This window comes from Cyprinus carpio, chromosome A25, assembly GCF_018340385.1.
Source record: "Cyprinus carpio isolate SPL01 chromosome A25, ASM1834038v1, whole genome shotgun sequence".
NCBI lineage: Eukaryota > Metazoa > Chordata > Actinopteri > Cypriniformes > Cyprinidae > Cyprinus > Cyprinus carpio.
In genome coordinates this window covers 1,004,181-1,019,332 of record NC_056596.1, presented here as the reverse complement: position 1 = coordinate 1,019,332, position 15,152 = coordinate 1,004,181, and the positions used below count along the sequence as shown (strand labels likewise).

At 38.7% G+C, this 15,152-nt stretch overlaps 1 protein-coding gene across 1 annotated transcript in view; it reads right to left on the bottom strand.

Moving 5' to 3' along the window:
- Window positions 1-5,722: 5,722 nt before the first annotated feature.
- Window positions 5,723-15,152, bottom strand: part of LOC109090556 (GRAM domain-containing protein 2A-like) — a 29,050-nt gene continuing 19,620 nt past the window's right edge. Inside the window, exons 3-10 of the mRNA XM_042715885.1 lie at window positions 15,068-15,125; window positions 14,826-14,898; window positions 14,513-14,616; window positions 13,245-13,343; window positions 13,033-13,072; window positions 8,252-8,354; window positions 6,147-6,254; window positions 5,723-6,077 (exon numbers count right to left, since the gene is read on the bottom strand). Of these exons, the coding sequence (XP_042571819.1) occupies window positions 6,074-6,077; window positions 6,147-6,254; window positions 8,252-8,354; window positions 13,033-13,072; window positions 13,245-13,343; window positions 14,513-14,616; window positions 14,826-14,898; window positions 15,068-15,125 (589 nt within the window). The 3' untranslated portion in view covers window positions 5,723-6,073. The remainder of the gene's footprint in view (window positions 6,078-6,146; window positions 6,255-8,251; window positions 8,355-13,032; window positions 13,073-13,244; window positions 13,344-14,512; window positions 14,617-14,825; window positions 14,899-15,067; window positions 15,126-15,152) is intronic.

The following is a 15,152-nucleotide window of genomic DNA, read 5'->3' as shown; positions in this document are numbered from 1 at the left end:
TTCTGCAGAAAACTTCCCCAAGACTTTTGGGGAAAATACTCTTGTGGACTGACGAGACAAAAGTTGAACTTTTGGAAGGTGTGGGTGTACCATTACGTTGGTGTAAAAGTAACACCGATTGTCAGATTAAAAGAACATCATACCAGCAGTGAAATATGGTGGTGGGAGTGTGATGGTCTTCAGGACCTGAAGACTTGCTGTGATAATGGAACCATGACTTCTGCTGTTTACCAAAAAATCCTGAAGGAGAATATCTGGCCATCTGTTCGTGACCTCAAGCTGAAGAGAGCTTGGGTTCTGCACAGAGGACAACTGATCCGAACCACACACCCGCAAGTCCTCATCTGAATGGCCTGAAGAAGAACAAAATGAAGAACTTTGGAGTGGCCCAGCCAAAGAAGTCCTGACCTGAATCCTATTGAGATGCTGTGGCATGAACTGTAAAAGGCGGGGTTCATGCTCGAAAACCCTCCAATGGTGGGCTGATGAATTACAACAATTCTGTATAGATGAGTGGACCAAAACTCCTCCACAGCGCTGTAACAGACTCAGTGCAACACATCACAAAAACTTGCTGCTGCCTGTTTCCTGCCTAAGGGTGGCCAACCAGTCTACTAGATTTAGGGGGCACCGAGTTCATCCTATTTTGTGTCTTATAAATAAGTTACACTAAATTAATTGAATCTTAATAGAAGTAGCTCTGTGTTTGAACTGGTAATTGTGTGATGAAGATGAAGATGACAGGGTTTTTAACAGAAACACGCTCCACTCTGGATTCTGTGGGTTCACTGCCAGGACTTTATAGCAAGCAGATGTTTTCGGTCATACTGTTAGCAGCCTAATCTTTGCCCTGTATACATCACCTCATGTTAATAAAAGCCTTTACTGTCATCCTCCCTATAAAATGGACTCACCGCTCAACTCTTCCCCCCTTAAAAAACTAAAAAATAAAAACAGATAACACACAAACAAACAAAGACATCCGTCTGCCAGTGAAAACATTGCAAAGTTAACAGAATACATTGCTCTTTTAATTTAACAAGAAACTTGCCTCTATTTTAAGTCTAAAGGATCTGCAATAAAAACAGAAGTGTTTCCTTAAAGAATGACGTCCACTCACAATACAGAAACACAAACAAATTGAACTTGATTAAAAAAAAAAGCCAAATTATTAAGTCTTCATGATGAAGATAAACCCAGTAAAACCACCCTGTCACCCAGATCACCGTGTCAGAGGACGAGGTTCGGAGGTGAACTTCAGGACGTGGGGGAAGCGAGGGAACGTCAGAAAGCAGCAGAGTCCTGATGGGAATTTTGGCTGTGTTTCTGCGGTTCCTGGTGCTGATCAGCTCATGGTTTGTTTACATCTATTTTTAATGAGTCCCTTGCTACCTCGGTGGTTCCCACCTCCTTCAAAAAACCTGTCATCATCCCTGTGCCTAAGAACAATAACCCCTCTTGCCTGAATGACTGTTGTCCAGTTACACTCACCTCAACAGTCATGAAGGTCTTTGAGGTCTTACTTTTCCCATATCATATTTTTTTGTATAATCTTCTTGTGTTTGTATTCTTTAATAATTGCACTGTCCATGGAGCAAACCTGACTTACATTTCACTGCTGGTTATATGCTCTCCATATAACCATGTATGTGACAAATAAAAATCTTGAATCTTGAAAACAGTTCAGTATAAATTTTAGTTCAGTAGTGTTACATAATAAAAAACAACTCTGAACAATCTTAACATGTAGCAATGCCCTAGCAACCACCCACAACATCCTAGAAACTACATAGCAACAGACTAAAAAAAAAAACACTTAGAACACCTTAACAACCATATAGCAATGCCCTAGCAACCACCCACAACAAACTGCATAGCAACAGTCTAAAAACACTCAGAACATCTTAGTAACCATATAGCAATGCCCTAGCAACCACCCACAACAAACTGCATAGCAACAGTCTAAAAACACTCAGAACATCTTAGTAACCATATAGCAACGCCCTAGCAACCACCCACAACGTTCTAAAAACTGCATAGCAACAGACTGAAAACAATTAGAACACTTAGCAACTATATAGCAATGCCCTAGGAACCACCAACAATGTTCTAAAAACTGCATAGCAACAGACTGAAAACAATCAGAACACTTAGCAACCATATAGCAATGCCCTAGCAAGCACCCACAATGTTCTAAAAACTGCATAGCAACAGACCAAAAACAATCAGAACACTTAGCAACCATATAGCAATGCCCTAGCAACCAGCAACAACGTTCTAAAAACTGCATAGCAACAGACCGAAAACAATCAGAACACCTAGCAACCATATAGCAATGCCCTAGCAACTCACCCTACAACGTTCTACACCCAGAAAATCATAGCATAGCAACAGACTGAAAACACCCAGAACATCTTAGTTACCAATATAGAAATGCCCTAGCAACCACCCACAACAAACTGCATAGCAACAATCTAAAAACACTCAGAGCATCTTAGTAACCATATAGCAATGCCCTAGCAACCACCCACAATGTTCTAAAAACTGCATAGCAACAGACCGAAAACAGTTAGAACACTTAGCAACTATATAGCAATGCCCTAGCAACAAAGTTCTAAAAACTGCATAGCAACAGACCGACAACACTCAGAACACCTAGCAACCATATAGCAATGCCCTAGCAACCACCCACAACAAAACAACGTTCTAAAAAAACTGCATAGCAACAGACGAAAAGCAATCAGAACCACCCACAAACCAATATAGCAATGCCCTAGCAACCACCCACAACGTTCTAAAAACTGCACAGCAACAGACCGAAAACAGTTAGAACACTTAGCAACTATATAGCAATGCCCTAGCAACCACCCACAATGTTCTAAAAACTGCATAGCAACAGACCGAAAACAATAACGAAAACACTTAGCAAACCATATAGCAATGCCCTAGCAACCAGCAACAACGTTCTAAAAACTGCATAGCAACAGACCGAAAACAATCAGAACACTTAGCAACCATATAGCAATGCCCTAGCAACCAGCAACAACGTTCTAAAAACTGCATAGCAACCAGACCGAAAACAATCAGAAACACTTAGCAACCATATAGCAATGCCCAAAAACTGCATAGCAACAGACTGAAAACACACAGAACACCTTAGTTACCAATATAGAAATGCCCTAGCGTAACACATATAGCAAAGGCCCTAGCAACCACCCCACAAGCGATTCTAAAAAACCGCATTGGCAACAGACCGAAAACAATCAGAACACTTAGCAACCATATAGCAATGCCCTAGCAACCACCCACAACGTTCTAAAAACTGCATAGAAACAGACCGAAAACAATCAGAACACCTAGCAACCATATAGCAATGCCCTAGCAACCACCCACAACGTTCTAAAAACTGCATAGCAACAGACTGAAAACACTCAGAACACCTTAGTTACCAATATAGAAATGCCCTAGCAACCACCCACAGCGTTCTAACTTGTCAAAATAAAAGTTTTTATTGTGGAACAAATCAGTAAACATCAGTGTGCAAACTGATCAAACTCTGACCTGACGTTCAGTACAATATTAAATATTTGTACTATTAAAAAGCACCAGAGCTGCTGAGGTGCTTCTGATGAAACATCAGTCCAGAGAGAATCTGAGCTCTCTCCTCTGGATGCACCTCAGGAAAATACACACAGTGTTTGTGTTAGAGCTGCACTTCTGCAGAAAGATGGAGGACACTTACTCGGCTCCAGAGCTGAGCGGCTCACGGCCAACACACATCCCACATTCACAACAACCTTTGACTTTACACACATCAGACGATACAGAACCTGCAGTTACTCCAGCACAAAGTCTATCATTCAGAGTTTATAGAGGAATATGTTTGATATAACAGTGCACACAAATCAAGGTTGAGACCATGCTCAAGTGAAAATTATCATTTTATAGAATGATGTGTTCTGCAGTATCAAGTTATATGTTTTACATCCAAAAAATAAGCTTTTGCATATTTTTGTTGTTGTTGTTTTTAAACACCCTTAATGTATTTATTATTCACCAATGATATTTTATCACTGCTAACCTGTTTATATCACGTGTTCTGCCTTGTGGTCAAGCAACTGAAAATAGAGCAGAGAACTTGAGGAATCCTTTAATGTTTTGTCGCCCCCAAGCGGTTAAATACAGACACACTTCAGTAAAAGACAGACTTTTTGAACAATAAGTGTTCAAACTGAAGAAATGTACAGTTAAAGGGACAGTTCACCCAAAAATGAAAACTAGCCCATGATTTACTCACCCTCAAGCCATCTTAGGTGTGTATGACTTTCTTCTTTCAGACGAATCCAATCGGAGTTATTTAAAAAAGCGTCCTGGCTCCTCCAAGCTTTATAATGGCAGTGAATGGGTGTTATTTTTCAAAAGTCCAATGAAGTAAATCATGGGGTATATTTAAGCCCCGTTCACACCAAGAACGCTAATGATTACTTGCATTCATCCCAACAGCTCACGTACATCACAGAGACGTCTTTTCAACATCTGCAAGACGTATTTTTAGAGCGTTCGCTCATCTGTGTTTCCTATCAGATGTCAAACAGACGTTTAGAAGACGTCTTTAAGATGTTTATGATTGAAAACTGACATCTACGAGACGTCATGAGACTAAAATAGATGCATAAATAAATGCAGTGTATAAAGGACTTAACGATGTACCTGTATGTCAGACACGAACAGAGACAGAATCTGGTGAAGTTTTTATTAGTCTGAACTGTCCACCTCTCATCTTTTCATGTCAGAAAGTTAGAAAACGTCTACAATTTCTACAGCGATGCCAAAATCATGAGCATGACATTCAATCTGTACAAAACATCACGATACATACCGAATCTCTCATTTACAGCAATCCTAAACGATCAGAGTATTAAATATTGAGTTCCTACATCATTTCTTCAAGTACGTAACGAGCCACAGACGCCTTCTATAATGCACTTTAATACATCACAAATAAAGAACACCCTCTGAAGATTACAGACAGATATACGACAGGCTTTCTTCAGGACACCCAAACGCTCTCAGATGGACCTTCCTGCCCTTCGCCGCAGTTACATGTGATCGATTAGGACTGATTATGACCTTGAAATGATCAGCTGTGTGTGAAATGTGTGTGAATATCAAACAGTCGCTGCCTTTCTTAATTGTTTACAAGAAAAGCCAGAACATCTCATCTGTGTTACACTACAAAATCATTGCTTAATTAGAAGCTTGTTTTTTACTTGCAAAGCAAAACTGATATTAAGATATTAAGAAAACTCATTAAGGCTGCATTTATTTGATCAGAAATGCAAAAAAACAAAAACAAAACAGTAATATTGTGAAATATTATTGCAATTTAAAATAGCTGTTTTCTATTTTAATATACTTTTTAAAAAATATTAAAAAAATTATTTATAAAGCTGAATTTTCAGATTTTTTTTTTTTCAGTATTCTTTGATGAATAAAGAGTTAAAAAGAACAGCATTTATTTAAAACGGAACGGTTTTGTTATTGTTGTCACTTATCTGGCAATTCAGTGAAACAATTAATTATTATAAACAATTTATACATATTTGAAAAATTTAATATTATATATAATAATGATTAATTATTATATATAATTTATACTTATTTGGAAATTAAATATTATAATTAAAATACACATTTAGATGAATTATAATATTTAAAAACGATAATCATTAAATAAAGTATAAATATAATTTATGCATTTTAAACATTTATCCTTATTTTGTGATTTATTAAAATATCTAAAAAAATACATTTTAAAAATATACAAAAATATACATGTTTACCAGACAGAAGTACTCACTGATGCTTTCTAGCGGTGCACTAAACATGTGCTGGTTAGAGAACAAACAACAAACACACACAGAGACACTATCTGGTTTGGGTTCAGTAACAGAACGGTCTTCGTAATCCTGTTCAGTCCTGAATCCTGGATGTTTTCTTCTACTTCTTGACTAGAGCTGGTTTAACCGTCTACAGACGCTGCTCTGGATGTTGGCACGGGGTTAAACCGGGGTTACCTGCGGAAGAGTGTGTGTTACAGTGAGCTCACGATCAAAGTGTGTGTGTGTGTGTGTGTGTGTGTGTACCTCTCTCTCACGCTCATCGCCGGCTGTGTGTTGAGGAGAGACAGCTGCTGTTCCAGACTGCAGACGCGGAACGCCAGATAACACGATGAAAAGATGAGCAGAATGATGCTGGAAAACACAAACACAATGCATTCATCTCCATTAAAACATAAATGCTCGGCTTGAAATAGTAAATGCAAAAAAATAATATAATTATAAATATAATTCTGCATTAACAATTATAAATAAATTCATTGCACATAAAATAAATAATTAAACATAATCAATATAAAAAAAAAAAAATAATATATTTGACATTTCTGATGCTTTTATTAAGTTATTCTTCATCAGTTTCCATTTAAAAATGAGACTGAAGACGTCAAACTACTCTGGCTCAGAAAGTAAACAAATTGCTCACATTGCCATTCTAATTTATCATAATAAATATACATTATTAATAGTTATACATATTATGCAACAATTATAAAGGTGGGGGGGAAGTCGTGGCCTAATGGTTAAGAGTCGGAATCCCAATCGAAGGGTTGTGAGTGAGAGTCTAGGAATTGGGTGGGGGGAGTGCATGTACAACCTTCGCAATACCATGAAGGTGCACCTGAGCAAGGCATCGAACCCCAACTGCTCCCCGGGCGCCGCAGCATTTGGCTGCCCACGCTTGTGTTCACAGTGTGTGTGTGTGTTCACTGTCTTGTTGTGTGTGCCTTCGGGGATGGTTTAAATGCATGAGCACGAATTCTGAGGTATGGCGTCCCCAATAAATGGCCTAAAAGGTCAATTCACTTTCAGTCACTTTAAGTCACTAAATCAATTGACTTTTGAGTGTTTGTGTTATGTTCCTGTTAATTGTTAAAAATAATTATTAAAGAAGTAAAACTACGTGTTAACCCCAATAGTATTAATAATTGTAAATAAATTATTCATTATTATATAATAGTTATAAATTAATTCAACACTGTCGCTATTAATTATTCATAATTATGCATTATTATGTTCTAACAATTTATAAATTAATTTATTAGTTTTTCTTAAATGATACCCCATAAATTCCATTATTATTATAATTATATTATATAGTTTCAAAATGATAAATTATTTTGATTTTTTTATTATGTTTCCTTCCTGTACATTAGAGCGTTATCACTATTATCACTATTAACAATAATTATTTTTTGATGCTTCTATAAAAATCATTCATTAATTACTAATATAATAATATAGCATTATTTTTTATAATAATTATAAAACTATACATTATATGCATTATTACATAAAATAACCATAAATCCCTTTCATTATGTTCTTGTTAATGACATTCCATTTAAAAAATAAGACAAAAATGCATTATTATTTATAATAACTATAAATGATTTATTATTAATTATTAGTCACAGTCATACAGTAATTCACCAGGAGGTTGTGACTATATTAATGGGTATATTATTTGCCATATGCTTGGAATAATGAAAATAAATTCATATTTAATAATATCATATTTGATGATTTAAATCACCTGTTTAAAAATCAGAGAATAGATGCCGTGCAGTTAAATTGGGTTTCTCTCTTGCATTTTATCTCTCAAAAGGATTAAAATGTGGAGATAAGCAGAAATAAGTTAATGCAACCTCTTTTTTACATAAAGCTGCTTGGTTTATATTTTTATGCATGTAACTGTAGGTCTATATAATACATATTTTAAAACTATATTGCATATGTTGGTGCCATAATAATGTCTACGTGCTTTTCTTCTCTTTCCTATTTTGGTCTTAACAGCTCTTAACTTGCTGTGGTGGAGCGGTTATAAAATATTGTTTTATTATTATTTTTTTCGGTAATAAATATGCATGCAAATCACAGCGAAGTGCAAAGGTGTAAACTCAGAGATGTGGATCTGGACGGTAATATAAAATCACAGACTGAGCTCGAATCGAATCACAGTCTGAATCAGGCTTTAGAGCAATTCAGCTGAAGACCAGCAGAGGGCGACATTACTCTACAAACACACACGAGTCTTTCTCGCACGCTTCTCATGATTTGTGTGCATGAATGATTACTCTGTATTTTCCAAAGTGCTGAAGTGGACGCCTGTGAGAGGCAGCAGGAGGACTCACAGCAGGATGAAGAACTTGAGCAGATGATACTCCATGTGTCCCAGCTCAGACTCGGGCTCGGTCAGCAGGACCTTCTCGGCCTCCAGGCGTCTCTCTGAAGATCACAGAACATCACAGACTCATCACTTCTTCTTCGTCTCTTCTTGTTTCTAAAAATCCACACACAGACAAAAAAACCGTGTTTGTTTCAAACAAATCCAGCGAACACAACAAACATCTCAGCAGTTTAAACTCTCTTTACCGAAGGTGAACGTGAGCGTGTTAAAGAAACAAACAAATAACCTGAACTGAACACCTACATAAACAAACAAACTAACAAACCAGCCGTCACCTTTAGCCCAGAGAGCGTCCAGCACAGACACAAACAGAAGTTCACCAAAGAGCTTGCCGAACCAGAATAAACACAAACACCTGACTAACCAAGAAACTGTTCAATTATGAATATCACTGTGAATCATTAATGATGTGGCTATAGAGCATCGAGAGTGAAATACACAAGTCTGATGAAAATGTATTTTATTTTATGTTGTGGAAAAGTTCATTTATTTCAGTAATAAATGAACACAGAACACAGCACACAGACTGAAGTAGTTTAAGTCTATTCTTCTTTTCTAATAATTATGATTATTTCTCACACACAACAAAAAAAAACCCACCAATTCACTCTCAATCTCAACAAATTAGAATATGGTGACATGCCAATCATCTAATCAACTCAAATCACCTGCAAAGGTTTCCTGAGCCTTCAGAATGGTCTCTCAGTTTGGTTCACTAGGCTACACAATCATGGGGAAGACTGCTGATCTGACAGTTTGTCCAGAGACAATCACTGACACCCTTCACAAGGAGGGTAAGACACAAACATTCATTGCCAAAGAAGCTGGCTGTTCACAGAGTGCTGTATCCAAGCATGTTAGCAAAGTTGAGTGGAAGGGAAAAGTGTGGAAGCAAAAAGATGCACAACCAACGAGAGAACCTGCAGCCTTAGGAGGATTGTCAAGCAAAATCGATTCAAGAATTTGAGTGAAACTTCACAAGGAATGGACTGAGGCTGGGGAGGTCAAGACATCACGAGCCACCACACAACAGAAGCGTGTCAAGGAATTTGGCTACAGTTGTCGTATTCCTCTTGTTAAGACACTCCTGAGGCGTCTACCTGGGCTAAGGAGAAGAAGAACTGGATGCTGCCCAGTGGTGCCAAAGTCCTCTTTTCAGATGAGAGCAAGTTTTGTATTTCATTTGGAAACCAAGGTCCTAGAGTCTGGAGGAAGGTGGAGAAGCTCATAGCCCAAGCTGCTTGAAGTCCAGTGTTAAGTTTCCACAGTCTGTGATGATTTGGAGTGCAAATGTCATCTGCTGGTGTTGGTCCATTGTGTTTTTTTGAAAAACCAGAGTCACTGCAGGGGGGGGGGACCACAAAACCCGTTTACCAAGAAATTTGGAGCACTTCATCCTTCCTTCTGCTGACCCAGGTCTTTTTGAAGATGCTGATTTCATTTTCCCTCAGCAGGATTTGGCACCTGCCCACACTGCCAAAAGCACCAAAAGTTGGTTAAATGACCACGGTGTTGGTGCAAACTCACCAGACCTGAACCCCAGAGAGAATCTATGGAGTATTGTCAAGAGGAAAATGAGAAACAAGAGACCAAACACTGCAGATGAGCTGAAGGCCACTGTCAAAGAAACCTGGGCTTCACACCACCTCAGCATCAGTGCCACAAACTGATCTCCCCTCCATGCCACGCCGAACTGAGGCAGTAATTAAAGCAAAAGCAGCCCCCCTGCCAAGTATTGAGTACATGTACAGTAAATATGAACATACTCTCCAGAAGGACAACAATTCACTAAAAATAGTTTTTTATATTGGTTTAATATGAAGTATTCTAATTTGTTGAGAGTGAATTGGTGGGTTTTTTGTTAAATGTGAGCCAAAATCATCACAATTAAAAGAACTAAAGACCATTAAACTACTTCAGCCAGCGTAGCTCTTTGGTGTGCATTTGAAGTATTTAATCACACCGAGTTTTCAAAATATTCTATAATTAATACATTTTTAAATATGATGAATTATATATAAATGTACTTATTTAGAAAAATACAAATGAACACTATATAAATAAAATGTTATTGTTTGTATATACAATGAAAAGCAGATGTGTGTGTGTGTGTGTTGTGTGGTTGGGGGTTTTTTGTGGTGGTTTGTTTTGTGTGTGTGAGTGTATTTAGTGTGTTGTGTGTTGTGTGTGTGTGTGTGTGTTTGGTGTGTTTGTGTTGTGTGTGTTGTGTGGATGAGTGTTTGGTGGGGTGTTTGTGTGTCTCTCAATCCCACTGCAGGTTAGCTGCGGTCTGCTTCGCTCACGGGCTGCTCGTTAGCTTCCCCCCCCCCAGAGTTCCGGCATTGGATGAATAGCCACTTGAGGGTGCAGACTGGGTTCCGGTCTCTCCATTTTCTTCACCCGGCTTTAAATCCGTGGACACTGGAGTAAACTCATCCTGAACAAATTCATTTCAATTAGACGATAAGTTTACCTGAGAAGGTAAAGACGGTGGAACACAAGAGAAAAGAGGGGGGGGAATATTCATAGTAAAATCTTACACTGTAAATTGAAAAAAGTGTAGAAATAATTTTCACTCAGAAAAAGAAACTGCAAGTAACACATTGAATTAAATGTTGTTGTTTATAAGTACTGATGGGTCTACACAGAATCAGGTGTTTAACTTGTAACAGACGTACTCCAGCTGTTACAATCTGTTTACTTTTTTTTTGTGTTGTGTGTGTGTGTATGATGTGTGTGTGTGATTGTGTGGCATGTTTGTGTGTGGTGTGGTGTGTGTGTGTGTGTGTGGTGAGTGTGAGTGAGTGTGTGGTGTGTGTGTGGTGTGTGTGGTGTGTGTGATGGTGTGTCTGAGGTGTGTGTGAATGGTTGTTGTAAGGCCTGAGTGTGTGTGTGTTAGTCAGTAAGTGTGTGTGGTGTGTCACAGCTCTGTAACAGCCTGCACTCCCTCAATATGCGGCAAACGTGAGTGCGGTGTGTGGTGTAGATGCGTGATCATGTGTCTATAATGAGTGTCCTTTCATAATTAACCTGTGGGAGAAAAGAACAGTGGTGTGTGTGTGTGCAGGACTTGTGAGAGGTAATGAGGCTGTGGGACAAGTGACTAATAGCATCAAGAGCGCTAATAATCATCTAAAACGCAATTAAAAGATCCTAATATTAAATATCTAATAATATTTCTAATGTGTGTGCGGTAGTCATCCGCGTGATGTACAAATGTATATTTTGTGTGTGTGGTCTTGTGCTGTGAGTGTTGTGTGTGAGGGTGTATGGTATACCACTGGTGTAACCAGTCAATAAGCCACTGTGCATTGTATGTGTGTATCCATTTCCATATTTACAAGTGTTGTGTATGTGTACCTGTGTATCTTTTCTCTGTTAACATGTGCCTCAATACCACTGAGTATTTTTATCCTGTGTGTTTGTGGTGCTTGCGTGAAATGTGTGTCCTGTGTTTTTTGTTCTGTGGAGTCTGGGAGTCTGTGTGTGAGTGTGTCGTGTCCTTGTGTGAATCGTGTCAGTGTGACACTGTGGGTTGGTGTGTCCCAGTGCTAATGTCTTGGAGTGTAGCTGACACAAAGATGTGTGTGTGTGTGTGGATGTGTGAGTCAGTGTGAACGATCATCATCACTCTGGTGTGAGCCAGCAATCGGTGTGTGTCCTGCAGGTGTGTGTGTGTGTGTGTGTGTGTGTGTGTGAGGTTGTGGTGGGTTTGATTGTGTTTGGTGTGTTGGGTGTGTGTGTGTGTGTGATTGTGTGTGTGAGTGCGTGGGTGTGTGATGTGCCTGTGTGTGTGTTTGTGTGGGTGTGTGAGGTGTGTGTGGGTCGTGGTGGTTTGGGATGTGTGGGTGTTGTGTGGGTGGTGGTGTGGGTGTTGGTGAGTGTGTGTGTGGTGGTTGGTGTGTGTGGAGGGTGTGTGTGGTTGGGTGTGTGGTTGTGTGGTGTTGTGTGTGTAATGTGGTGTGTTGTAGGGGTGCGTGGGTTGTGTGTGTGTGTGTGTGTGTTGTGGATGTGTGTGTGGGTGTGTGTGTGTGGTGTGTGTGGTGGTGTGTGTGTTTGTGTGTGTTGTGTGTGTGGTGTGTGTGTCGTGGGGGGTTGTGGGTTGTTTGTGTGTGGTGTGGTGTGGTGAGTGTGTGAGTGTGGTGTGTGGGTGTGTGTGTGTTTTGTGTGTGTGTGGGTGTGTGTGGTGTGTGTGTAAGTGTGTGTGTGTGTGTGTGGTGTGTGAGGGTGTGTGGTGGTGTGTGTTGTGGGGTGTGAGTGTGGTTGAGTGTGGTGTGTGTGTGTGTGTGTGGTCTGTGTGTGTGGGTGTGTGTGTTTGAGGGTGGGTGTGTGTGTGTGTGTGGTGTGTGTGTGTGGAGTGTGGATGGGTGTGTGTGAGGGGTGTGTGTGTGTTGTGGGTGTGTGTGTTGTGAGGGGTGGAGAGTGTGTGTGTGTGTGTGTGTGTGTGTGTGTGGTGTGTGCAGTGTGAGTGTGTGTGTGTGTGTGTGAGTGTGGTGTGTGTGGTGTGAGTGTGTGTGTGTGGTGTGTGTGTGTGTGTGTTGAGAGTGTGGTGGGGTAGTGTTGTGTGTGATGTGTGTGAGTGAGTGGTGTGTGTGTGTGTGTGCGAAGAGTGTGTGTGTGTGTGTGTGTGTTGTGGGTGTGTGTGGTGGGAGTGGAGGTGTGGGTGTTTGTGTCAGTGGGTGTGTGTGGATGTCTGTGTGTGTGTGTGTGTGTGGTTTTGTGTACCCTGTAGGGTGTGCATGGACAGCAGAGACACAAACACATACTGGGAACAAGAAACAAGAGAATAAAGACTCTTCTGCACACTCTCTGATCAATATGCATATTTTAATTGTAATAAATGTAAAAAAAAATTATATTCTCCTCAAAAGACACAAATGAGTCACTCATACAGTATATATATATTAATTTGACAGTTTCAGTATATATCTGCGCACCTTCTGGCTGCTGTCGGTGGTGATGACCAGTCCGTTAGGAACCAGTCCAGCCGTCTTGTGTTTCTTCACCAGCCGCACAGACACCACCGGGACACAAACCTGAACCAGCAAACACACCATCAACACCTTCAGCACACAGAAACAGACAGAGGATCTCTGTACTCCTCGTTCTGTCAGACAAAACAAACAGAAGCTGGAAGAAACTGCAGAAAGAGAAGTGCCAACAGAGCGGATCCCTGGATCAACACTAACATCCGCCCTAACCACAGCCAATGATCACTCCAGCGCTAGGATCAATAATCCACATTCTGACAATACACTTCTGGTGATATCATAAAAACATCTGAAGCGCTAAACACTTCTCCAGAGCTGGAGATCACTTTCTATTTCTGTTTCTTAACATGCTAAAATAAGAGATCAAACTAAGCTGATTTATGTGATTTAAACACGGAACAATTCATAAAACCAGGAATTAAACTATGCTAATATTGGCCAGTGCACATGAGTGTGATTTTAATATTATTTATACACTGTTACAGTAATTACTAATATTTTGAATTAGCTTTTATATCTATATATTTAGTTTTCATGTTAGTTTTAGCAATTTTATGTGCTTTTGTCATTTACATTAGTTTTAATTTTAAAATGATCAGTGTTATTTTAGTATTATTAATACACTATTATAGTATTTAATAATATTTTAATTTCTTTGATATTTATTTTTTCTATTTTCAGTTTACATTTTAGTTTGTTGTAGCAATTTTGTGACTTGTTATTTTTATTAGTTACATTTTTTAGCATTAATTTGAAAATCAGTGTTAGTATCATTTACAGTATATACTTTCATAGTACTTTTATTATTTTAGTATTTCATTTTGAGTTAGCTTTATTTGTATATTTTCAGTTTCCATTTTAGTTTTAGTTGATATTCTTTTGTCATATTTATTAGTTTAAATGTTTTATTTAATTTGCAAATCAGTGTTATTTTAGCATTCTTTTTTATATGAACATTTTACCTTTTAATAAAATTTATATTTCATTTTTTCATCAAATAATTATTAATTTATTTTTATTTCACTTGATTTCTGGGGCAACATTTCTAATTTCTTTCATTTTTTCATCTAATATTTATATTTTATTTTGTTTTTAATTTATTTCAATTAACGAAAATGATTAATAGTTTTAACATAGTTCTGCAGATTTTTATTTATCTCGAATCCTTATAATTAAGCATCTTTGATTCGCACGTTAAAGAAAGCTCTACAAACCTTGATGTCTTTCCCGAAGAGGTTTGCATAGAAACACAGCCAGTTTCGAGAGATGTAAAGCCGGCCCTGCAGCAGAATGTCCCGCAGAAGAGCGCAGGAATAAACTACAGGAACAGAAGAGACACTTTAATACGAAATAAAACACATATTCAGCTTAAATCTGGTGCGAATCCAAAAAAACAGACCCCAGCTGCTTCATGCAACACACACAAATTAATCACACACACACCCCCACCAATCAATTCATTAATCAACCAACTAAACACACTGATCTAAAGCGTACACTGAGTGTAGAACCGATGGGGAAGGTTACCCTTCATGAGGATCTCCTCCTTCGGGACGGCTGAGAACAGTTTGTGGTACTGTGAGTTGTATTTGCTGACGGTCTGAGAAGAAAAACACAGCGACTGAGACTCTCACAAAGAAAAACACAGCGACTGAGACTCTCACACGACACAACGTCCTGAAGAACTGCATTTGACTGATCGGATGCTTTTATCCAAAGCACTTTACAACAAATTATTATTCAGCCGCTGGAAACTGAAATATACTTACTGAACCCCTGTAGCATTTCTTTACATCCTCATATGACAGATCATCAATGAGCTGGAGCCTGAAACACACACATAAAACACACTTA